Source organism: Chrysemys picta, chromosome 12, assembly GCF_011386835.1.
Source record: "Chrysemys picta bellii isolate R12L10 chromosome 12, ASM1138683v2, whole genome shotgun sequence".
Classification (NCBI taxonomy): Eukaryota; Metazoa; Chordata; order Testudines; family Emydidae; genus Chrysemys; species Chrysemys picta.
In genome coordinates this window covers 844,003-869,101 of record NC_088802.1, presented here as the reverse complement: position 1 = coordinate 869,101, position 25,099 = coordinate 844,003, and the positions used below count along the sequence as shown (strand labels likewise).

Here is a 25,099-nt window from a genome sequence, read left to right as displayed (position 1 = left end):
GCACCCCCCCGGCGGCCCGGCTCCCGGCCCGACCCCCCGGCTCCCGGCCCCGCGGCCCAGCGCACCCCCCCGGCCCCGCGCACCCCCCCGGCGGCCCGGCCCCGCGGCCCCGGCCCGGCTCCCGGCCCGGCCCAGCGCACCCCCCCGGCCCCGCGCACCCCCCCGGCGGCCCGGCTCCCGGCCCGACCCCCCGGCTCCCGGCCCCGCGGCCCAGCGCACCCCCCCGGCGGCCCGGCTCCCGGCCCAACCCCCCGGCTCCCGGCCCCGCGGCCCAGCGCACCCCCTCGGCGGCCCGACCCCGCGGCCCCGGCCAGGCACTGCGCCCCTGGACCCCGGCCCGGCACCGCGCGCCCGGCCCCACGACCCCGGCCCAGCCCTCCCTCCCGATTTTCCCGGACATGCCCGGCTTTTGGGGATTTCCCCCCGGACGGGGATTTGAGCCCCCAAAAGCCGGACATGTCCGGGAAAATCCGGACGTATGGTAACCCTAGGGGGGGGCCCTGCCGGTTGCTCTGAGGGCGGCAGTCAGGCAGCCTTTGGCGGCGCGCTTGCGGGAGCTCTGCCAGTCCCACGGCTTCGGCCTGACGGCCGTGCTTGGGGCAGTAAAACACATAGAGCCACCTCTGATTGCGGGGCAGGATGGGATTAAAGAACTAGTCTTCCCGCACCGCCCCGGCCAGCAGCCTCCACTCTCCAGCTGTCCAGCTCTGAAGGCAGCGCCGCGGCCGGCAGCAGCACCGATAGACGGCTTAATGCTGATTATCAGTAATGGGGGGGCGGGCAGGAGCGGCACCAGGGTTTTTGCCGCCCTAGGCAGCAGCGCTCCTCCTCTGTGCATTCAGCGGCGGGGGTCCTTTCGCTCCGCGTCTTTGAGGCACTTTGGCGGTGGGTCCCGGAGCGAGTGAAGGACCTGCCGCCGAATTTCCACCGAGGATGGCAAAATGCCGGCCCCCAAATTCTGCCACCCTAGGTGGCCTAGTGGAAGTGCGGGCCCTGGGGGAGGGGGGGGGCTGACATATGGGGGTGGGGCATGAGTGGAGCAGTTTGCACACCACTGGCTGAGGCAGCTAATCCAAAGCCAGGGAATGAACCCACATCACCCTAAGGACTTTCCCTAGACCCCATGGCCAGCAGTTGCCATGGACATTTCCAGGAGTGATGTGAACCAGTGCTTGCAGGGCTAGGCTGGCGCTATCAATATCACCGAAGCTTGGTCCCTGTGGATCTTGAGGAGTACCTCGTGAATGAGAGGGGCAGGCGGGAACGTGTATAGGAGACGGCCTCCCCATGGGAAGAGGAACGCAGATGCGATGGAGCCCGGGCTGTGACTCAGGCGCAGAACTGCTGGCATTTCCTGTTGCACTGTTTGGTGAACAGGTCTATCTGCAGAAAATCCCAGAGCTGGAAGATTGAGCTCACTACATCCAGGCGAAGGGACCACTCGTGGCCATGGAACAACCTGTTGAGACTGTTCGCCAGCTCGTTCTGTATTCCAGGGAGGTACAATGCTTGCAGGTGTATTGAGAGCTCTACACAGAAGTCCCACAGCCTGCGGGCTTCCTGGCAAAGGGGAGAGGAGCGTGCACCTCCCCATTTGTTGATATAAAACATCGCCGTGGTGTGGTCTGTCAGGACTGAGACACATCTCCATGGGAGGTGGGCTCAGAAAGCCTGGCACGCCTGGCGCAGCGCTCTCAGCTCCCTGACATTGATGTGTAGAGCGAGAGCCGCCTGAGCCCAGAGGCCTTGTGTCCTGAGGGCTCCCAAACATGCCCCCCAGCCCAAGTCTCACGCGTCTGTCACTAGCAAGAGGGACGGCTGGGGGCTGGTGAAGGGGACCCCCCTACACATACTATCTGTGGGTTGAGCCACCACAGGAGGGAGTCGAGTACTGGGCGAGGCAGGGTTACAATCCTGTCCAAATATCAGGGGGTAGCCGTGTTAGTCTGTATCTACAAAAACAACAAGGAGTCTGGTGGCACCTTAAAGACTAACAGATTTATTTGGGCATAAGCTTTCGTGAGTTAAAACCTCACTTCTTCGGATGCATAACCCTGTCCAAACTGTCCCAGACTGGCCAATACGTCAGCCATGACTGAAGAAGTCAAAGTCTGAGTCTGGTGTGCTGTACTACATAGGTACATGCATCCATGTGTCCTAGAAATTTCAGTCAGTTCTGTGCTGTGGTGGTGGGGAACAGCCTGAGACCTCGAATGATGTCACCCAGGGCTCGGAATCTCGCTTTGGGAAAGAACACCCTGGCCTGTGTCGAGTCCAGCACCGCCCCTACAAACCCTATCCTCTGAACCGGAGACAGGGTTGATTTCCCCTCGTTCAGTAGCAGGCCCCATTCGTTGAAAGACGCTCTGATGAAGGCGACTTGTGTCTCTACTTGAGCCCTGGATCGGCCCTTGATAAGCCAGGTGTCAAGGTATGGGAACACCTGTACCTGTCACCTGCGCAGGAACACAGAGACAACTGCCAGGCACTTGGTGAATGCTCGAAGTGCCCCCGACAGGCCAAACGGGAGGACTGTGAACTGACAGTGGGTGTTGTTCACGACAAACCTGAGGTATTTTCTGTGCGATGGAGTTATTGCTATGTGAAAATACGCGTCCTTCAAGTCGAGGACTTCAAAGAGACCATGCGGAATTTGACGATTTCTTCACAAACTTGTTGAGTTCTCGCAGATCTAGGATGGCCCTGAGCCCTCCTTTGGTTTTTGGAAATACCGGGAATAAAAACCATTGTCCTTGTGCTCCTGAGGAACCTCTTCCACTGCGCCTAGTGAGAGGAGCAACTGCAACTCCTGGATAAGGAGTCACTTGTGAGAGGGGGCCTTGAAGAGGGACTGGGAAGGGGGATGGAAGGGCGAGAGGGCACAGTATTGGGTAGAGTATCCCCTCTCTACCATGCAGAGCACCCAGCGGTCCGAAGTGATACGGGACCATGAACTGTAGAAAGGCTGGTAAAACCACAGAGGAGGTTTTGGCCTGAAATGCCTGCGTTGTTTGCAAGGGGTGTGTATGCCCAGGAACTTGAGGGTAGCCCTCGAGTCTTTTAAACTGTGCAGTCTTCTGTCTGTCTTTTCAGAAAATAATGCCTGACCTTCAAAGGGTAGGTCCTGGATGGTCTATTGGGCTTCATAAGGTAGTCCAGAGACCTGGAGCCAAGAGGACCTCCTCATGGCCACCCCCGTAGCCATGGTACGGGTGGCCACATCCGCGCCATGAAGAGCCGCCTGCAAGGAGGCCCTAGACATGAGTTTGCCTTCCTCCACCAAGGCATTAAATTCGGAACAGGAGTCTGGCGGCAGCAGCTCGGCAAACTTGTCCATCACTCCGCAGGAGTTAAAGGAGTATCTGCTAATGATGGCCTGCTGGTTTGCAATCTGGAACTGCAGACCATTGGTGGAGTGGACTTTCCTCCTGAATAAGTCAAGCTTTTGGACCTTCCGGTTTTTAGGGGAGGGTCCCTGGAACTCCTGGTGCTTCCTTTGGTTCGTAGTATCCACCACCAGGGAGTTGAGTGGCGGGTGAGTGTAAAAGTGCTCGTACCCGTTGGAGGGGACGAAATAGCGTCTTTCCTTTCTCCTTGCTGTGGGGGACAAGGAGGCCGGAGTCTGCCACCAAGTTTTTGTGGTTTAACTTATAGTTTTAATAAGCAGCAGCGTGATACGCGAGGGCCCAGAGGGGGTGAAGACGTCCACCATGGGATCTGCATCCTCTACCACCTCCTCTGCCTGGATCCCCAGGTTCTGGGTCACCCTGCGCAAGGACTCCCGGCACTGACACGGCTCCAAACTTAAGACTTCTGGTAGGCGCCGATCTGTATCCCCAGTGCCCCAGAAGAAAAAGAGGCAGGAGAGAGGGCGCTCTCCCCCTCCTAAGCCTAAGGAGGCAGCGGCAGGGAGACCTCAGACCACCCAGCCCACTTTGGGCCCAGCAGCTCCCAGGGGCTTGTTGACTCCTGCCATGCAAGGTCCCCAGTCACGTGCTCTCCGGACCGTCATGGCTGGGACATTCAACTCCCCTCCACTCTGGAGACGTTTGAGGCGGCACAGGACCTTATTCGCCTGACAGCTCTGCCTTCCCCAAGGAGAGATGAGGCACCAGTGTCAGTCAGGCCGCCTATTCCATCTAGGAGCAAGCCAGCGATGATGTTACGCCACTCCCCAGCGCCGGCTGCCCACGGGGGGAACCGCACCAGTCCCTGGAGGCCCGGCACCGCTCTTCGGCACCACCCAGTACCGCTCCTCCGTGGTCTTTTTCAGAGTCCGAGGCGGAGTCCTATCGTTCAGACAGGTCCGAACCAGGAGGTCTAGATCTCGGTGACACCACCAGCCTCCTCCGGTGCCGTGGCCACCTCAATGGCAACCACCAACTCAGTGGCTCTTTTGAACTCCCTGGGCTCACCACCAGGCCCAGGGTCAGAACCAGGCAACAGATGCCCCTTCACAGCAACTGGCACCGGGTCCATCTCTGGCGATGACTTCTGCGCCCCCACCTGCCGCTTTGAGCTCCACACCGACGATCCCGGCACCATCAGCACGCCAGCCCCCTTTCTAGGAACTGACTTGCACACCGCTGGTGCCGGTGCGCTGCACATGGAGGAGGCGATCGGCACGGGCTCCGCCGACCTGGGGTCAGATAGTAGGTGGAGGGCTGCCTCCATGAGGATAACCCTGAGTCTCTGTTCGCGATCCTTAAGGGTCCTCGGCCTTGTGCTTTTGGTGACTCTCCCAAGGCACTTCAAAGAAGAAGTGTGCGGGTCACTTTTTGGCATCAACTTTTCACAGACTTCACATGGTTTGAACCCCAGCGACTAAGGCATGCCCCGGTGGTGGGGGAGAACCCCCACAACAAAAACTTAGCCTATTACTACTATTAACTTAAGACAAAACTACTAACTATATACAAAATGATAAGATAAGTGGGTGCTGGAAGAGGAGGCCCCTTGTACCCAGGCTGGGGGTTGCTTTGTTAGCAACACTGGACAGACCCCCATGGGCCCATCCAGCCCAGGGTCCAGATCAGACCAATGGACTCATCTAGCCTGGTACCTTGGCACCAGCCCTTGCAGAAGAACACCATGCTTTCCTGTCTAGAGAACTCTGCAGCCATTAAACATGGTGCCCGCAGTTCTGAAACAAATCTACTTTGCCATTAAAGTCTATTGTAGGATTTTTAAAAAATGATATAATGGATTATCCTATGGAACTCTCTGCCACATGATATAAAAGACAAGAGCTAGGAAGGATACCAAACAAGTTGGGACATTTCTATCTAATACTGCAATGTCTGAGCACCTCACAATCCTTTTATCCTCATGTCCCCTTGGCAGCAGGGAAAGGCTATTATCCTGATGGGGAAACTGAGGCCCAGAGAGACTCTGGTCACCGAGGAAGTGTGTGGCAGTGCCAGGTCTCCCAGGCTAGCACCCTAACCACTGGAACACCACAGGCATACTCAGAACAACGAGCTGTACACTGGGATTCAAAGATATAACAGATATAAATCCCCTAGCCTCAGGGCACGAGCCAGTGACTAACCGAGGGGGTGGAGGTGTGAGGGGCACAGACTGATTCAGGGGGGACTGGTTGGCCTCAGCTTGACCGGCTGGTATTCACCACCCTGGGCCCCCAACACTCTGGATCCACGTTGCTGAGGGAAATAAATGATCATGCCAAGGGTCAACTTTCCCTCGACAGCCAGCAGCTGCCAGGTCTGGTGCCCGTCACTGGGGGACACTGGGGCAGTTCTAGGGACCAGCCCTCGGTGTGGCTCAGTCTCTCCTCCGGAGCCCTGACGTCTGAGGAGCAAACAGCCGAGCCAACCACGGTTCCATGGTCTGTATTTTATTAGCTCAGTAACCGAGCAAAAACATCTAACAAAACACGTAGCCAAAGATGGAAGAACATGAAATCATTCAGTAAGTTCCTTACTGTGCTCAGGCAGGTTCACTGCACCACCCCACACACATTCCCAACCCCTGCCAAGGGCTACGTAGCACTGGGAAGGCGGCGGAGCTGGGTCGCTAGCAGCACCGCAGGCACAGCGCATCCCCAAGGCCAAGCCGGAAGTTTCGGTACCAGCCCAAGAGCTGACAGAGGGAGGGTCCGATCGCTCCCTGGCGACGTGAACATCGGCAGCAGAGCTGTCGGTGCCATTAAGGCGCCTGCCCGAATTATGGCTGATTCGGTAACAGCCGATCTCTTCCCCACGTCACACCGAGTCACATTCCGCTATGCCCGGTTACACTGAACGCTCAGACGAACGTAGCGAAAACAACAGGACTTGGCAGGGTTAAACGTACAGGTGCTAACCCCTGACATCCCTGCAGGTGTGATCTTTCCAGTAGCGAGGCTGTGACCTAGGGCTGGTGTAGGGATCTGAGCAGGTATTCTATAGGCTCTGTGCACATATAGATTCTGTGGGTCACTCACACTCTCTCTCCCTCTCCCTCTCCCCCTCTCTCCCTACCTACCTACCTACTAATGAGAACTAGAAAACACCCAGAGAGGTGGAGGCTTTTGCAGGGTGTTTCAGCGCGACTCTCGGGGGTCCATTCAGCCGGCTGGGGTGTGATTAGCCGGAGGCCTTGTCAGCTCACGTGTGTGAAGGTCGATGGCTTTACAGGCCAGCTACTGGTGACTCGCTTGTAGGTGTCAGATTGTCGACACCCCACGTGCTGGATATCACCCCTCGGCGGCCAGCTGGGGGTGAATGAGGCACAGGGCGCGGTGTCAGGGGTGGCGACACGGCATGGCCAGAGGCCAGCAGCCAGTGCAGGCCAGGCCGGCCTGACAAGTGACGGCCAAACCTCAGGCTCCCGTGGCCAATCTGAATGGGGCACTCGCTTTCTGAGGTCACTGGCATCACCCGATGGGGTCTGATTAGGACCCCTTTATGCAAATAAAGCGCCACCTCATTTCCATAATTTTGGGCTCAGAAAGCCCTCGGATATATGCAGTCTGTAGGTACCTGAGACAATGGTGGTCCTGGGTCAGCCCCAGACAATATTTGACCCTGTCTGCGAAAGTCCTGGCCTTACTGAAAATGATTTAAAAAAATGCAAAGCCAGCACAAAGTTGGAACTGAAAAGGAAAACCCCCCAGTTCTGCATTCCCGGAGCCAGGGCCGGAGAAGGATGGGTCCTTCCGCTGTTCCTGCGCCACAGAGACGCTCACGTATTACACACGTGGTGAGAGGCTGAGACTCAGCGGCTCAGCTTTGCGCAGAATAAGGGGGGTTGGTGGGGGGGGGGGGTTGGCACACAACATTCAGGGCAAAGCTCGGACCTGAGCTCGACCAGAGCACGGAGTCTTTTCCTCTGAAAATCACCATTTTGGGATTCGGTTTTTCCAAGCAGGCCCATTTGCCTTTCAGATGGGGGTGGGGTAGCCCATAATTCCCCGCTGTGGGGCTCCCCCGCCCCCGTCTTTGCCTGCTCATCGGGCTCTGTGCCGGTTCCTGCTGCTGGACAAGGGGAACCGCCCGTCCCTGATGCAGGCAGCGCGGCCCCCGCAGAGACGAGACACTGGAGCGAGTCGGCCCTTTGGGGAGAAGTTGAGGCAAAGTCCCGGCTGCAGAAGCAGAGACCAAACCCTGCAATCGGAAAGCCTGAGGCCCAACACCCCCAGGAGGAAACTGCTCTAACGACCAAGTGGGAATCTGCCCCGGGGCAGGGGGGAGTCAGAGGACAGAGATCGCCAGCCAGCGGGGTCAGCGTCACTCTGCCCCTAGCACTGGGGTCCCACGCTCCGGGGGTCTGTTCCCGATGACGAGCTGGAGGCAGAATCTTCCCCGCTCTTTGCTGTGGAGAGAGAAGAAAATCGTTCAGAGGCAGCGTTACCTGTGGGGAGCCCAGCTAGGGAAGGGGGAGGGGAATTCAGCTCCGGGCTTCCCCCACACGGCACCCCCCACTAACTCCTCTCTATGGAGCGACCTGCCCCAGGCTGGGAACAGACACAGGTTCAAACCCCAAGCGCAGCGCGTGACCCCGGTCGTACCCACCCCCGACAGACACCGCTGGGCTCCGGCTTTTCCCTCACACTCGGAAGCTCCCGGACGGCTGGTCTGTCCTGCAACAGGCCGCTGGAGTGACCCTGGGACTCACGCAGCCCAGCACCATCAGTGCCCGCATCCCTTCTCCCCTCATGGGGACCCCCCCCATGCCCATAATGCACTGGGGCGCTGAGCCCCATACCCTGGATTTACTCACTGGCAGCCAGAGCATAGCCGGGATTCATGGGGCCTGAAACACAAGCAGAGAATGAGGGTCAGTGCAGGGGAGCAGGGTAACCCCTCCCCCACGGTGATCCCTACCCCCCTCCCCCAGACACAGGGCTCCCCGTGACCCCAACTGCACCTCGCCCAGGCCAGCCCCCCCCCAGCCCCCCCCCCCCCCCCCCCCCAGCAGGGCACACGGCGCCCAGCCAACAACAGAACCCACTCTGCCCCCAGCAGGGCTGGGCTATGATGACTGGCCCTGCCCCATGGCCCTGCCCCATCCCTCCTTGGGGGCAGTGGGAGGAGCCATTTCCCCTTGGGCTGGCTGGGCTGCCCCACTCCCCAGACCCTCCCCACATCCTGGCTCCATGGGACCGGCTCTTACCTGCTGATTTTCTCCTCCACAGGATGACGCCGACCCCTACGGCTCCAGCCAGAACCAGCGTGGCCAGGACGATGGCGGCCAGGACCCCAGGGTGCAGGGAGCCCTTCTTCCCAGGGGCTGTGGGATGGAGAAGGGCCCAGGTCACCGAGGGGAGCAGCCGCTGGGGCATCCTCCGGGGCAGCCACAGGTCTTTGCCTTGAACGTCTCCCCGAGGGCGTCTGCAGAGACCTGGCCCCAGGGGAGGGGAAAGGCTGAGCCGGGAGGGGGATGGGGCACAGAGGGTGGGTGCTCTGCCGGGCACTGCCAGACACACACACACGCCACACAGCAACCAGGCCCTTCCCACGTAATGACATCAGCCTGTGGAACTCACTGTCACTGGATGCCACCACGGCCAGAAAAATCAGATTCTCTGAGGGATCGGCCATTTCTGTGGGTCACACGAACACCCAGAGCTAGACGAGTTCACACTGATGTTGGGCAGGGATATTGACCTTCCTGTGGCCCAGCCGCACCCCATCTCTGTAACTCCCCTGGGGCTGTGCCCCCAACCCCTGGGCCCTGCCATTCACCCCCCCCTTACCCCAGACAAACACAGGCTCCCCCAGGCTGCTGTGCTCCACCCGGCAGGCGTAGCGGTGCCCGTCCTGCTGCTGCGGGGAGATCTCCAGGGACGACTGCGTGTAGTAGGTGCCGTCGGCATTGTGCAGGATCCCGCTGGAGTCCTTCTCCGCCAGGATGTCTTCTCTGTCCCGCACCCAGGAGACGTGGATGGGACGCGGGTAAAAGCCCCTGGCGTGGCAGGAGAGCGTGATGGAGCTGTCGGGAGAGTCTGTGCGGGAAACCAAGACCTCGGGGGGCACTGGGGGGGGGAGACACAGCACATGAGCCACATGCCAGGGGCCGGGATCATGCAACAGACAACAGGTAAAGGCCCCGCAGTGTCTCATGGACTTTAACCTGAGAAGGGACCATTGTGATCATCTAGTCTGACCCCCCTGCACATCGCAGGCCACAGCCCCTCACCCACCCACTCCTGTAACAGACCCTGAACCTCTGGCTGAGTCACTGACACCCTCAAACCGTGGGTTAAAGACGTCAAGTGACAGAAACTTTCTCCATTCACTCTAGTTTAAACCTGCAAGTGACCCGTTCCCCATGCTGTAGAGGAAGCGAAAAAACCCCAGGATCTCTGCCAATGTAACCCAAGGGGAAATTCCTTCCCAACCCCATATCTGGTGATTGGTGAGACCGCTGAGCATGTGGGTGAGACCCAGCAGCCAGACACCTGGGAGAGAATTCCCTGCAGTAACTCAGAGCCCTCCCCAGCTAGTGCCCCATCACCGGCTGTTGGGGAGTTATGCTATTAGCAGTCGCCAATGGGCCACGTGCCACCGTAGGCATCTCATCAAACCATCTCCTCCATAAACTCACCAAGCTCAGTCCTGAAGGCAGTTCGGTGTTTTGCCCCCACTGCTCCCCTTGGGAGGCTGCTCCAGAACTTCACCCCTCTGACGGTTAGAAACCTTCGCCTAATTTCTAGCCTAAACTGGTTGATGGCCAGTTTGTATCCATTTGTTCTGGTGCCCACATTGGTGCTTAATTTAAATATCTCCCTCAGCCTTTGTTAAATCAGATTTCCCCTCAGCCTGCGTTTGGTCAGGCTAAACGAGCCAAGCCCTTTGAGTCTCCTCTCGTAAGGCAGGTTTTCCATTCCTCGGATCACACTAGCAGCCCTTCTCTGTTCCAGTTTGAATTCAAGTAGTCAGGTGTGAGAGAGACCTGGTCTGCACCTGTTTACACGGATTTGTAAATGGAGCCAGTTAATCTGGTGAAAAGCCCCTCTGCAGACTCAAACGGCTCACATCGCTGTAGCTGAACTGGGTAGTTACCAGAACAGGCCTGGGCCCGGCTCTCCTTCGCTGCGCGTGATCCCGCGCTATAACACGACTACGCCCAGGCAGGTTGTCACTCGGCCACCCAAACACGTGTGTGCGATTTAGGGGCTAAGGGCCAGATTTCCAAACGTCCCTCGGTGCCTCACCCTGGTGATTTCATGGGGAGCCAGGCGCCTCCGTTCGGAAATCCCAGCTGGCCCGTCCGCATTGTCAGGGGTTAAATCCCTTTGTTACATGGTCCCTGTCCCCATCCACATCTCTGCCCTCGGCTGCGGAGGTGCCAGCGCTGGGCACAAGAACCTCAAAACAAGTTTTTCTTTGTATAATGACAGCGTGCATCCCCCTCCCCCGCCCCGCCTCCTTCACACTCACAAGGGGCTGGGCCTTTTCCAGACCAAAGTTGGCAAAATTAATCAACTCACAGCCCAGAGCTGGGATGTTTCAGCCCGAAAAGGGAAGGTTGAGGGAGCTGGAAGCCAACGGGAAAGGCCCTGCGGATCGGAGACGCCCAGGCAGCCAGAACCAACTAATAACCCATTCTGCACCAATAACAACCCGTAGCTCTCGTCTAGCGCTTGTCATCGGTCGATCTCAAAGAGCTTTGTGTCATTATCCCCATTGTACAGATAGGGAAACTGAGGCACAGAGAGGGGGCATGACTGGACCCATGTCACCCAGCAGGCCAGTGGCAGAGCTGGGATTAAAACCCAGGTGTCCTGAGTCCCAGTCTGGTGCATTATCCACTAGGCCACACTGCCCCTTCTGGACATGCCCATGTCCCATTGGTGTCAGTGCACCTCATCACCCACTCCTCAAGACAGATCCCCGCTGCTCACTCACCCTGCTGCTCCAGCACTGCCCGCCCCTGCTGCACCAGGCTCTGCAGGGTCCCCAGGCACTCGGACTGCAGGTACTGCTGGACGAAATGAGTCCAAGCCTTGCTCCCCGTCTCCCAGAGCTGCTTTGTGGGGACAGCCGGCTGCACGGCTGCGACCCACGTCCCCGTCTGGTTGTCAAAGCTGATGAAGTCCCTCCCATCGTAGGCGTACTGGAACCTCGGGTCCACGGGGGCCTGGTCGCTCAGCGCACAACCCACGTGAAGCTGCTCAGTGTGAACCCCTGTGGAGGAGGGAGAGAGTTCAGACCCTGCACTGAGAGCTGGGAAATGTGTCAGGGGGGAGGGAGTTCGGGGGGGCTCGGCTGGACGGTGACACCAGGGCAGTGAGAGCTGGGAAATGTGTCGGAGGGGGATGGGGGGTGAGAGGGACACTAGACTGGTCAGTGACACTGGCACTTTACCATCTCTGACCGTGTGGCGGCCTTACGCTGAGCTAGGGAACAATCCCAGAGGACGCCAAGGAGCAGGAGGGGTCAGAGCAGACCCACGGGAAGGACTGAGGGGTTGGGATCCTGCTGGACAGGTACTGGGCTCCTGGGATCTCTCCAGCGGTGAACATGAGAGGTGCCACACGGGGTGAGACCATGGTCTGACACTGACCAACACCAGAGATTCAGAGGGAGTGCACAGAACAGGGCAATTCTGGAGTGATCCACCCCTGTCTTCCCCTCCCGGCTTCTGGTGGGCGGAGGTTTAGAGACACCCAGAGCATGGGGTTGTCTCCTGGACCATCCTGGCTAATAGCCATCGATGGACCTGTCCTCCAGGAACTTATCTAGTTCTTTTTGACCCCAGTTATATTTTTGGTCTTCACAACATCCCCTAGCAATGAGTTCCACAGGTTGAATGTGCATAGCGTGAAAAAGTATTTACAAACAAGAGGAACAGACCTGGTGCTATTCATTTCATCAGGTGACCCCGGGTTTTTTATTGTGGGAAAGTGTAAAGAACTCTTCTCTATTCACTTTCTCTACTGCAGTCATCATTTTATAGACTGTCATATCCCCCCCTTAGTCGTCTCTTTTCTCAGCTCAACAGCCCTCATCTTTCTAGTCTCTCCTCATACGGAAGCCGTTCCATACCCGTGATCATCTTTGTTACCCTTTTCTCAGAACCTTTTCCAGTTCTACTCTGCCCTTTTGGAGATCGGTGACCAGCTCCGCACACAGTACTCAAGGTGTGGGTGCACCATGGATTTATATAGAAGCATTATGATATTTTCTCTTCTATTTTCTATCCCTTTCCTAATGGTTCCTGACATTCTGTTAGCCTTGCGAAAGGCTGTTTCTGCAAAACTGTTATTTTTCATGAGAAAATTTAAGTTTTGCCAGAAAACATTGATTTTCTGTTAGGGAAACTGAAAGGGAAGATCCCGGGGCTGCCCGGCTCCCTGCCTGGGATACTCCTGAAATGGAATTTCTGAAAAATTTCCTTCTCACAGAAACCTCCCATTTCCGACTTTCCTGCTGATCGGGAATGAAACCAGTTCTGGGAATGTGAAATTTTCTGCGGGAAGAAAACTCCATTTTCCAGGCAGCTCTGGTTTGGGCAGCACCTGGCCCAGCGAGGCCCCGATCCCCAGTGGGAGTGATTCTGAGCAGGCAGCTCTCGCGTGTCCATTAATAACAACAACTCTCAGACACTCACCGCCCGTCTGGTTGTGCAGCTGCATCCACCATCTGCTCTCGGCTTTAGCCTCCTCCTCATACCCCCAGAAATCCCGGGTCTTTTCCTGGAGATACTCAGCACCCACAGCCTGTGCTGCCCACGTCTGTGTGGGTCTGAGCTCTCGCGTGTCACTGCTGTAGTACGCGATCTGAATGTCATCCAGCTTGGAGATCATGAAGTAGTGATGAGTCCCATCTTCGTGGGTGACGGCTGTGACTAGCACAGCCAGGCTGTGGCGCCCTAAAGCAACAGAAGCGAGGTCGAGTTAATCACAGACTTCTTCCTTTGCCCAGGGGACACCAGGGTCACCCAGTGGGGACCAGCGGAGACCTCCCACCCCCAGCCACGTCCCCCTGCCCTCAGCCCCATCCTGGGTGAGGGACAAGCTGGGATCTGTCAGTGACTCACTGCGCGGAGCCGAGGGGGAATCAGGAAGGACGATGTCTCAGCCTGCGCCTCTGAAAGCCAGTGACTTGTTTGATGAAAGGGGCAGACATTGATGGGGGGCGTAGCTACCCCCAAACAACTGACCCCTGCCCAGGCAAATGCCCTCAAGCCGGAAGGGGTGGATGTGCAAAGTGCCTACAGCGGAATCTGGGGTGTTTGTGGTGTGTGTGCATTTCTGTGGTGTTTGGTGAGCATGTGGGGTGCATTCATATGATTTGTGTGGTCTGCGTGTGTCTACACCTGTGCAGAGGGTGTATGCAGGTGGAGGGTGTTTTCAGTTTTAACTGACTTTTTACTGAATAATTCCCGGGTTTGACAGATGTCATTATTTGATGTATACTCATTTTTCATCCCAATTTTGGGTCACTCAGGCACAGGGAAATACTGATTGTGGTAAGAAAATCCAATCCGTGACAACAGGTCGATGTGTTTGTGTGAATGATAAATTAGTCTAAGTGCCTGTTAACATAAGGTAATGGAGAGGAAGTCTCACACACACACACACACACACACACACACACACACACACACACACACACACACACACACACACACACACACACACACACACACACACACCTCTCTATCTTGGTGGGTCCTGCACTTATTGCCTCAGAGATTCACCATGTGGGTTGGGGAACAGCCCAGAGACCTTCCCCTCTGGGAGAACCCACAGTCCAGGTCAATTGGGAGGTTTGGGGGGAACCCGGGCCCGCCCTCTACTCCGGGTTCCAGCCCAGGGCCCTGTGGACGGCAGCTGTCTATAGTGCCTCCTGTAACAGCTGCATGACAGCTACAACTCCCCGGGCTACTTCCCCATGTCCTCCTCCAAACACCTTCCTTATTCTCACCACAGGACCTTCCTCCTGGTGTCTGATAACGCTTGTGCTCCTCAGTCCTCCAGCAGCACACCCTCTCACTCTCCTTGCACCTCTTGCTCCCAGCTCCTCACACTCACACCACAAACTGAAGTGAGCTCCTTTTAAAACCCAGGTGCCCTGATTAGCCTGCCTTAATTGATTCTAGCAGGTTCCTGATTACTCTAGTGCAGCCCCTGCTCTGGTCACTCAGGGAACAGAAAACTACTCATCCAGTGACCAGTATATTTGCCCTCTACCAGACTCCTGTACCCCACTGGTCTGGGTCTGTCACAACACTCCCCCTCCCCGTTAAATGCAGTTGCTGAAATAAACCACAACATTAAACTGCTTTCACTTTCAATACTCAGACCTTTCCCTCTTTGTTGCTTTTTCTCTGCCCTCCCGTCCCCCAGGGCAAACCCTGAGATTGCCCCAGAAAATGGGGCAGTTAAGAGCTGCTGCTGGTTTTCACCCACTTGTTAAAAGTTTTGTAATTAGCACTGAGCAATTCCCAGGAAAATGTAAACAAAATAAAATCTGAAAACAAAGGACCTGGGGCGTGTGGGGTGCATGTGGGTGTGCAGAGACGACACACTGGGGGCGGGGCACAGGGTCACATGCCCCCCAGATTTCTGCCAGGATTTATGTGCCTGGCCCTGAACCCCACTACATAGCCCCAGAACCTTTAAATTGTGCCCCCCCCCCACTACCAACAGTTATGTGTCATGGCGGGTGGGGTTCACACGCCCCTTCCTACGAACTCAACAGGCCAGTCCTGCAGGGAGGTGGGGTTCTCAGGGGGCCAGTCAAGCAGTCCCCCCTTTCTGTGCCAGAGGCAGGGAACAACAAGCCCCCACCCTGCAGGGAAAGCAGCCCCCAGAGTTTCCCTGAGGGGGTCTGCCATGCAGCATGGCCTGGGCCCATGAGATGGCTGGTGCAGACAGGCTGCAGGAGCGGGCAGGACTGGCCTTTGCTCCTGGAAATGTTCGTTGCTTCTTTTGTTTGCACTTTACCTGAGCCCGGTGCCCCCTGCCCCCCAGCCGGGTTACTGCACAGCGGTGCCGGAGCCGGGGTACCAGGGGTAACCGGAGCTCACCCACTTCTCCTCGGGGAACATGGAGTTTCGCTGAGGTTAGGTGCCCCACTGCTGTATTTACCACTACACCACTGCCCGTGAGGGTCGCTGGGCCGGTCCCCCTCTGCTCCCGTAGCGCGGGCCGGCTCCTCTCCCTGCACTCACTAGCTACAGACTAGGGACCGAATGGCTAGGTAGCAGTTCTGCAGAAAAGGGGTCACAGTGGACGAGAAGCTGGATATGAGTCGACAATGTGCCCTTGTTGCCAAGAAGGCTAACGGCATTTTGGGCTGTATAAGTAGGGGCATTGCCAGCAGATCGAGGGACGTGATCGTTCCCCTAGGGTTACCATATTTCAACGCTGAAAAAAGAGGACACTCCACGGGGGCCCTGCCCCCGCCCCAGCTCCGCCCCCCCATCCCTGCCCCCGCCCCAACTCCGCCCCCTCCCCACCCCCATTCCAACCCCTTCCCCAAAGTCCCCGCCCCAACTCTGCCCACTCCTCTGAGCACCCCGCATTCCCCCTTCTCCCTCCTGCTCTGTTCTTGGTTGGGGGTTGCTAAGTGCTTCATATACTGTAAAACGTTTGTAAAACCTACAAAGTGAGGGTGAAACAGAGAAAAGTCTGTGAGCAAAACAAGCTGCTAGTGAGGGAGACATGGTTATCTATATGAGATGTTTTTATTTAAGAATCCATGGTAATACAAATAGTAATGATGATGATGGTGGTAATGCTACAATTAAGCAGTTAAGATTGGGACCTTATTCTAAACAAGAAAATAAATCTAAACCATGGAGAATGCAGTGAAAATTAATATTGATTATTAGGAATAATGGTGAGGTAGGAATAGCATCATGATGGTCAAGGAGAAGGGATTCCACTAGGGCCAGGTAGTAACCATGGTTCTATTTAGTATTTGTTCTCTGGTTTAGTTATTTCATACAGTAACTTGCAAACCGTGAAGCCGGTAGCGCTCCGGCAAAAGACGCTCGGGGGACCCCGAGTGCGAGTGGCTGCAGCAAAACTAACAACTTGCACCGAGATGATGTCACAGCGGGCGACCCCCCTCCCACACACAAATTCGGAGAGCCTTAATATAGTTGAAATACACTGAATAGCAGATTTTTGGATGGACAGAATGGAAAAAATAGTAGCTCTTTTGCTAAAACTGAAGGACAGCTGTTAGTGTACAGGACTTCTGGCACTGCATTTCTGACTATCCCACTGCCTCATTCGGTGACCCTGGGCCAGTCACTAAGGCCTGCTCTACACACAGATTTTGTGCCAGGGTAACTATTTTGGTTAGGGGTATAGGTTTTTTTTTTTAAACCAATTTAGTTATCCCAGTACAATCCCAAGTGTGGATGTAATTCTATACTGGTACAAGCACTTTGATCCCAAGTCCATGCCAGGAAGTTGTCCCACTTTCATTATACTGGTACTGTTAAAATGAGAGAATTTTCCTGCACCACCAAGGCCTTACACTCCATCTGTTTCCACCTATTTATGATTTTCCACTTGCCGCTTTGTGATGCTCACGCTGAAGGAGCTCTACAAGCATACAGTATTTTTATGGCTGTGTATCACGAGTGGGGTGCGTGGCTAGGAGCCTGACCTTTGCCTCGCCTCACAAGATATGGAGGTGCAAGACCTGGGTAACGTTTCCCCTGGGTCATGGTTTACGGACAGGACTCACAGGGCACGCAGCAGCCCGATGGATTTTCACCAGTTCCATTCAGGAAAGTAAACGGAGACACGGGGGAGGGGAAGGGCGGGATCCTGCCCCGCAGACACACCCCAACAACATCCTCCAGGCAGCTCAACCCGACTAGCGGCTCCTCTCATGCCCCAGGCTCACCAGCCACCCCAGCCCCTCCAGCTTGCCCCATGACTGGTGCCCGGGGCCGGGGGCGCAGCTCCAGCCCCAGGGGGACGCAAATCCGGACAGTGCCGGCTCCCCGCAATGTGCTGGCGTCCACAACCCCCCCGGGGGCGCCCCCCAGCCCTGCAATGGCTGCCAAGCGGCGCCCAGAGACACCCCCCACCCAAAGGACAGGGTAGGGTGACCAGACGTCCCGATTTTATCGGGACTGTCCCGATATTTGCTTCTTTGTCCCGCGTCCCGACCAATGTTTGGTCGGGACACTGGACAAAGAAGAAATTTTCCCTTCCGCTCTGGCGCTCGGCCCCCCCCCACACACTCCGGCTCCGCCCCCTCCTTCCCCCATTGGCTCCCTCCCCAAATCCCCGCCCGGCCCCGCCTCTTCCCCAGCATTCCTCCTCCCTCCCAGGCTTGCAGCATGGCGGCGCAAGCCTGGAGGGAGGGGGTGGCGGCGGCGGTGCCTGGATCCTGGAGCTGGTGAGTCAGCTCCAGCACCCGGGCACCGGGCGGGTGAGCGGGCAAAGGGGGCCTGGCAAGGGAGGGAGACAGGGAGGCTCAGCTGTGAGCCTCCCCCTCCCCCCCCGCCGCGCCAGAGGGCTTCTTCCCGGGCTGTCTCACCCGGGGCAGGGAGTGCAGCCTGGAGGCTGCTCCAGCCCTGCAGCCCGCGGGGCAGCGTGGTGGGTCTGGGCGGGGGCAGCGTGGGTGGCGCGGGCCGAATCCCCGCTGCTGCTGGGGAGCCCTGCGCCTCTCCGTCCCGCTCGCAGCTGCGGCTCCTTCCCGGCCGGACGCGCCCCCTGGCTTGCCCCGCGCACATGCGGCACACGTCCAGCTGCTCCTTCCTGGCGGGAGGGAGACTAGGCGCAAGGGACGGGCGCCGCATGTGCCCGGGGCCGCGTCGCGTCGGGAAGGAGCCACAGCCGCGAGCGGGAGGGAGAGGCGCGGGGCTCCCTGGCAGCAGCGGGGATTCGGCCCCTGCCACCCACCCGGCTCCTGCCCGCTCCGCGCTGCCCCCGCCCGGACCCACTGCGCCCCGCATATGCCCGTGGTGGGCCAAGGGGTGGGAGGCTCCGCGGGGACTCGGGGAGGGCAGCGCGGGGCCTGCTAATGCCCCAGGCCCCTTAAAACTTTTTTTTTTTTTGCTCCGCCCCCCCTTTTTTGGCTCCGCCCCCATCCCGATATTTTACACTGGTAATCTGGTCACCCTAGGACAGGGGCCTGCGCCCCCCCTCCCTCTCCCGACGGCTTGCTGCCTCACAGGGGCAGGTTGGTCGCGTCGCAGGGGCTGCTGGGAGTTGTAGTTCTCGGCCGCTCCCCTCTCCCGGCTCTCCCTGGAGCGTGAGGCCCGGCCGGACTACAGCCCACAGCATGCCCTGGGCAGGAGCCAAATGTCACACCGAGATGATGTCACAGCGGCCGACCCACACACACAGATTCGGAGATCCTAGCCTCCCTATTTCCCCGGACATGTCCGGCTTTTTGGCAATTCGCCCCGGACGGGGATTTGGGGACCAAAAAGCCGGACATGTCCGGGGAAATCCGGACGTATGGTAACCCTAGTTCCCCTTTATTCGACATTGGTGAGACCTCATCTGGAATACTGTGTCCGGTTTTGGGCCCCACACTACAAGAAGGATGTGGAAAAATTGGAAAGCGTCCAGCGGAGGGCAACAAAAATGATCAGGGGGCTGGAGCACATGACTTATGACGAGAGGCTGAGGGAACTGGGATTGTTTAGTCTCCAGAAGAGAACAATGAGGGGGGATTTGATAGCAGCCTTCAACTACCTGAAGGGGGGATCCAAAGATGATGGATCTAGACTGTTCTCAGTGGTGGCAGATGACAGAACAAGGAGCAATGGTCTCAAGTTGCAGTGGGGGAGGTCTAGGTTGGATATTAGGAAACACTATTTCACTAGCAGGGTGGTGAAGCACTGGAATGGGTCGGGAGCGCAGAGGGGTGTGAGATCCTTGGGTTGTTCTGCGTTTGTACAGAATATCAGGGTTGGAAGGGACCTCAGGAGGTATCTAGTCCAACCCCCTGCTCAAAGCAGGACCAACCCCAACTAAATCATCCCAGCCAGGGCTTTGTCAAGCCTGACCTTAAAAACCTCTAAGGAAGGAGATTCCACCACCTCCCTAAGGAACCCATTCAGTACTGGGTTTACAATGGCGCCCCACAGGGGTCTGCCTGCCCCACTTCCCAGTGCGGCTCCAGCTCTGGGTGGTCTTGCTCTGCCTGCCACCTCCTGGGCTGAGCCGCCTGGGACCAGTGCAGGGGCCCGGTCATTCTCGGGTAGGATGGGGGGGGGGGACTCGTCTGGGCCCCAGGCAAGGGGGTTCTGAGGGAGCCCGGCCCGGGCAGGCCCTTCCCACTCTGACCCACCACCCACCCCAGCTGTGACGCTGGCTCAGCCCAGGCAAGGCCAATAGCCCCCACCCAGCGGGCTGGTGAGTGTGGCTGGGGGCAGTCAGGGGCAGTGGGTCTCCGGGGATGGCGCTGGGCAGTGGGGGTCTGTGTGGGATACTCCTGGGCCCCAGGGGGAATGAAAACAGTCCAGGTCCCCCTCCTGCAACATTCTTTGCTTCCCTGCAGAAAGTGAAGGAGGAACAGGGGGGTGCGATTGGGAATGTTCATGGCACAGTTTGGGGCATTGCCCCCCAAATAGAGGAGAGGGGTGGAGGCCACAAGGGGTGCAAGGTCACATGCCACTGCCCCCCCCCCCCCCCCCGCCACCACCACCACCATTTCTGTGACTACAGAGCTGCGCAGCCAGGCTGAAAAAATAAGGTGCTGCTCAGCTCCCTGGACTTTGCAGCTGGACACCCCCTTCTGGGTCCTAGTGCTGGTTGAGCTCCCGTCTGTGTGCTGGGAGCCATCCTTCATCTTGTACAAAAGTGAGTTGTGGGGCAGGGCGGGGCAAGGCAGGGGGAAAGAGGCACTGGGGAAAGAAGGGGATGGGATGCGGAAGAGATGGAATGGTGGGGAAGGGACATGGGATGAGGAAGAGATGGAATGGTGGGGAAGGGGCGTGGGATGAGGAAGAGAAGGGGATAGGGGAAGCGGGGGCAGGGGGAAAGAGGCAGTGGGGAAGGAAGGAGGTCGGTTGGGGAGGAGATGGAGCCATGGGGAAGGGGCATGGGATGGGGAAGAGCAGGGGATGGGGGAAGCAGGGGCAGGGGGAAGGAAGAGGGTGGGATGCGGAAGAGATGGAGCGGTGGGGAAGGGGCATGGGATGGGGAAGAGAAGGGGATGGGGGAAGCGGGGGCAGGGGGGAAGGAAGGGGGTGGGATGCAGAAGAGATGGAGCGGTGGGGAAGGGGCATGGGATGGGGAAGAGAAGGGGATGGGGGAAGCGGGGGCAGGGGGGAAGGAAGGGGGTGGGATGCAGAAGAGATGGAGCGGTGGGGAAGGGGCATGGGATGGGGAAGAGAAGATGATGTGGGAAGCTGGAGCCCAGGATGCGGATCCCCTTGGCAGCAGCTGGGGCTCCTCTGTTAGACAGGCCCATCAAACCCTCACCCTGACAAGCCCCACCGCCCCTGCATCTGTACTACCGGATCAGGGCCAGCTCTAGGCACCAGCAAAGCAAGCAGTTGCTTGGGGCGGCACATTTGCAGGGGTGCAAGAATCCAGCCTGGGAGCTGAGAACCAACAGGGGCCCCTGGGAGCTGTAGTTCCTTGGTTAGCTCCCTGCCTATAGAGCCAGCCCTGGAGCAGGGAAAGAACTACATTTCCCAGCATTCCCTCGGCTGCAATTAACAGGAAAGGGAGGGGGAAGGAGTGTGGAACTGAAACCTCATGCTGCAGCTTGCTGTGAATGGTAGGGACAGAGCCAGCTCTAGGTTTTTTGCTGCCCCCCTTCCCTCCCCGCCCTGGGCTCCCCCCACACCCCGTATTGCTCCAGCCCTGGACTCTCCCCTGCCCACACCCCCTGCTGCCCCAGCTCTGGCCCTCACCTGCACCCCCTGCCGCCCCAGCCCTGGGCTCTCCCCCGACCCGCATCTCCTGCCGCCCCAGCCCTGGGCTCTCCCCCACACCCCGTATTGCTCCAGCCCTGGACTCTCCCCTGCCCACACCCCCTGCTGCCCCAGCTCTGGCCCTCACCTGCACCCCCTGCTGCCCCGGCCTGGGCTCTTCCCTCCCCCGCACTCGCACCTCCTGCCGCCCCAGCCCTGGGCTCTCCCCCGACCCGCATCTCCTGCCGCCCCAGCCCTGGGCTCTCCCCCAAAGAAGGAATTGGGGGGACTAAATGGACAGTGCCCCTCTCTATCTGAAGCCTAGCAAGGGAGGTACGTGGCTCCCACTAGAATTTAAAATGGAAAGTAAGGGAGGGGAGGCTGTGGACCTGGGCAGCTTTAGAAACAGTACCAGGCACTTAGGATGATTTCCACTTCTGAGCCATGGAAGCAGAAATTGACGTTTCCTTTCCAGATTTAGCTAATATTCAGAAAGGGAATCTAGCACCTGCCTTCCGGATTTGAACACCCTCAAAATTCAGGAGTGCTCAAGCTCCATTTGGGCAGCTGTTACTTCATTTCTCCCAAATCAACTATACTGATCCGCTGTAACTTGCTGTAGAAAAAGTAGAATAAATTGAGCAAGAAATGCTTCCCAGTGGTTATTAGGACTGGAATTGCTATTTTCAACAGCCATTGCCTTTTGTTTGTTTGTTTGTTTGTTTGTTTAAAAGGAAGACAGTGATATTGCATTGGCAAATTCCCCATAGAAACAAAGAGTGGAACAAAAGAATAATAAAGGCACCTCAACTTTTTCTCATTTATGTAGGACAGTCTTATAATATGCATCCAGATATCCTCCAATCACACAAGCTGAAAATTGTTCCACTTTACTGCAGTTCTGTAACCATATGGGAACCAATCCTGTCTGTGTTCTGTGCACATCCAAAATTCCTGCGGAATGACCCGTCCTGGGAGCGAGTTACCAGTGACCCAGGGCTGGGGCGGCAGGAGGGTGCAGTTGGGGAGGGGAGAGCCCAGGGGTGGGGTGGGGGGCAGCCAAAAATTGTTTTGCTTGGGGCAGCAAAAAACCTAGAGCCGGCCCTGACCCCGATGAGCCCCCCCCCAGACACCCTCCCCACTGAGCCCCAACCACCTGCACCTAGACCCCCACCGAAATGAACCCCACCTCCCCTGCACCCAGACCCCCCCCACCGCTGAGCTCTAACCACTTTCACTTGGTCCCCCCTGTAGACTCCCATTGCCCCTGCACCTGGCACCTCCCTGTGCATCCAGTTCCCCACTGAGCTGCCGGCACCCAGACCCCCCCCCACAGAACCTCTTACCCCCCCCACAGAACCCTCTTACCCCCATCTGGATCCCCCCACACTAAGTCCCTCTGCACTCGGATCCTGCTGCCGGGCTGAGCCTCCCTGCCCACATCTGGGGAGCCTGGCCCAAAAGGGGCAGGGCCCCAGGGTGGTTCTGTGGCAGGCCTGGCCCTTGTGCTGTGTCAGGGTCAGGTTCAGTCTCACTGCCAAGTCCCTGTCCCAGGGGGGTGGGGGAAGGGTGACCAGATGTCCCGATTTTATAGGGACAGTCCTGATATTTGGGGCTTTTTCTTATATAGGCACCTATTACCCCCCACCCCCGTCCTGATTTTTCACACTTGCTATCTGGTCACCCTAGGTGGGGGAGGCTGCAGGGTGATCTCCCACCTCCATGCAGCCAGTGGCCTGTGCTCCCCACTGCCATGGTGGAGCTTCCACATTTATTTATTATAAAAAACACGGCAGAAATTTAAAATATTATGCATGGAATTTGATGCAGAATTCCCTTCGGAATACAGGGCGCTGTACAGCTGTGATGGTGGTACTGTGAAGGGGGTGCTGGACAGTAGGGGATCTGTGGGTGGGGGAGCTGGGCAGGGGGTATAGTGTGCAGGGTGCTGTGCAGTTGTGGTGGAAGGTCAGTGGGAGGGGTCTCTGGGCGAGGGGGCACCGGGCATGGGGATCTGTGGGGAAGGTCTCTGGGTGAGGGGGCGCTGGCATAAGGGCAGGGCACTGGGCGGTGTGGAAGGGGCACGCTGGCAGTGCAGGGCTGGGCGGGCCAGTGTCTGTCTAGCAATTTTGGGTTTGTAAACAGTGCCCTTGTGCTGGGCTGAGTCGGGCCACTCCCACTGTGCTTCATTGCCCCCAACCGGCCCCTGGCTCTGTGGGCCGCCCCCCATCACATGCCCTATTTCCCCAATGGGGACCCACAAATATATTTGGTGCCAGGCCCACAAAAGTTAATCCGGCCCTGCACTACTGTATGGCCACCCCATAGAGTGCCCCCCCGCCATCTCTGCACCCAGCTGGTAACTAGCCGTTGTAGTGCCCGAGGCCAGCAAGCATCTTTGTGCCCCCTACCCGGTTTTTGTCGTATTTCCACACTGTTTTTCCACCCCTGCAGCTTTGCGCCCTGAGCGGCTGCCCGCCGCCCCCCCCCCTTGGTTACAGCCGTTCAAGCCGTGGTATGTAAACTGCTCCAGTCGTTCCCCCCCCCCATCATTCACGGAATGTATCGCCCCCCCCCCCATTACTGATAATCGGCATTAATCCGTCTATCGGTGCTGCTGCTGGCCGCGGCGCTGCCTTCAGAGCTGGGCGGCCGGAGAGCGGCGGCTGCTGGCCGGGGTGGGGCGGGAGGACTAGTTATTTAATCCCACTCCCACCCCACCATTCCCCGGATCTGTTTTTATCCTGCGCCGCTACCACGGCAGCGGGTCCTGCAGGACTCCCGGGATCCCAGTTTGTTCCCCCCCCCCAAGAACCCCTTGCGCCCCCGGAGGGTCGCGCCCCCCAGTTTGCCCCCCCCCGTGTCAGAGGGCGCTGCCCGGCCTGTTACGGTGACACCCCCCGCTGGGGTCACCCTGCCCCCCCCCAGCCCCCCCGTACTCACCGCCCGCCGCGGGTGGGGCCAGGAGCCCCCCGCAGAGCGCCAGGAGCAGCCCCCAGGCCATGGGTATAAGACAAAGCCCCGAATATCCGGACGTGGGGTCACTCTGCTCGCGGGAGACAGGGGAGCCGGGCAGCCTGGCACACACCTGCTGTGTCACTAGCACTACAACTCACTAGCACTTTCACTTTCCAAGGGTCGCAGCTGCCTGTGACCGTCCAATCAGGACGCAGGCAGAGGCGGTTCGTCATCGGTATCCGGGCAGACTGGGCTGTGTGAGGTTACTGCACACAAACCTCCCATGGCTGCGGGCCCATGGGGCTCCCCCAGCCTGGCCTGCCCCGTGCCCGGGGTGCGAAGGGCCAGGGCAGCGCTGCGGGCGGGGCGGGGGCTGCAGGGCCTGGCGGAGCCCGGGGGGCTGGACCCGCTCTGGGGCAGGGCACCGGGCACCATAGGGCACGGGCACAAAGGGGGCGAAGGGGCCAGGAGCGAATCCCGGCTGGAGGAGAAGGAGGTTTCGGACCCTGCGAGGGGCGAGGCTGGAGCAGCCCCCACAGGACCTGGGGGGGGGCACAAACCATCCCTCCATTGCCAGAGGGAGCTGGCGACTGGACTGCGGGACTGTCTGGCGGGCGATGGGGATGGTGGGTCCAGGCTCAGCGGCTCTGGGGCTCATGTCCCGGTTACAGGTTATGTTCCTAACGCTCATGCTTCAGGGCCTCAGCCAGCCACGGGCAGGGGTCAGGAAGGGATCCCCTCCCAGCAACAAAATAATGTGTTGTGGGGTTTGTTTGTGTTTTCTCTCCTCCCCCCTGCAGTGTCAGGGCCGCCCCCGGCTAGAGATGGGACCTGGGGGGCC

At 58.3% G+C, this 25,099-nt stretch overlaps 1 protein-coding gene and 1 long non-coding RNA gene across 2 annotated transcripts in view; one reads left to right on the top strand and one right to left on the bottom strand.

Annotated features, from left to right (window-relative positions):
* Nucleotides 1–24,455, bottom strand: part of LOC101938996 (uncharacterized) — a 36,774-nt gene extending 12,319 nt beyond the window's left edge. The window contains exons 1-11 of the mRNA XM_065563850.1: nucleotides 24,244–24,455; nucleotides 13,060–13,320; nucleotides 11,355–11,633; nucleotides 9,200–9,478; nucleotides 8,617–8,733; nucleotides 8,224–8,256; nucleotides 7,760–7,815; nucleotides 6,491–6,503; nucleotides 3,679–3,828; nucleotides 3,211–3,597; nucleotides 2,457–2,631 (exon numbers count right to left, since the gene is read on the bottom strand). Coding sequence (XP_065419922.1) covers nucleotides 2,457–2,631; nucleotides 3,211–3,597; nucleotides 3,679–3,828; nucleotides 6,491–6,503; nucleotides 7,760–7,815; nucleotides 8,224–8,256; nucleotides 8,617–8,733; nucleotides 9,200–9,478; nucleotides 11,355–11,633; nucleotides 13,060–13,320; nucleotides 24,244–24,304 — 1,811 coding nt within the window. The 5' untranslated portion in view covers nucleotides 24,305–24,455. The remainder of the gene's footprint in view (nucleotides 1–2,456; nucleotides 2,632–3,210; nucleotides 3,598–3,678; nucleotides 3,829–6,490; nucleotides 6,504–7,759; nucleotides 7,816–8,223; nucleotides 8,257–8,616; nucleotides 8,734–9,199; nucleotides 9,479–11,354; nucleotides 11,634–13,059; nucleotides 13,321–24,243) is intronic.
* Nucleotides 22,516–23,781, top strand: LOC135974874 (uncharacterized). Its single transcript, XR_010591957.1, has 2 exons — nucleotides 22,516–22,858; nucleotides 22,990–23,781. It is a non-coding gene; the product is annotated as an uncharacterized LOC135974874 (long non-coding RNA).
* Nucleotides 24,456–25,099: the final 644 nt, after the last annotated feature.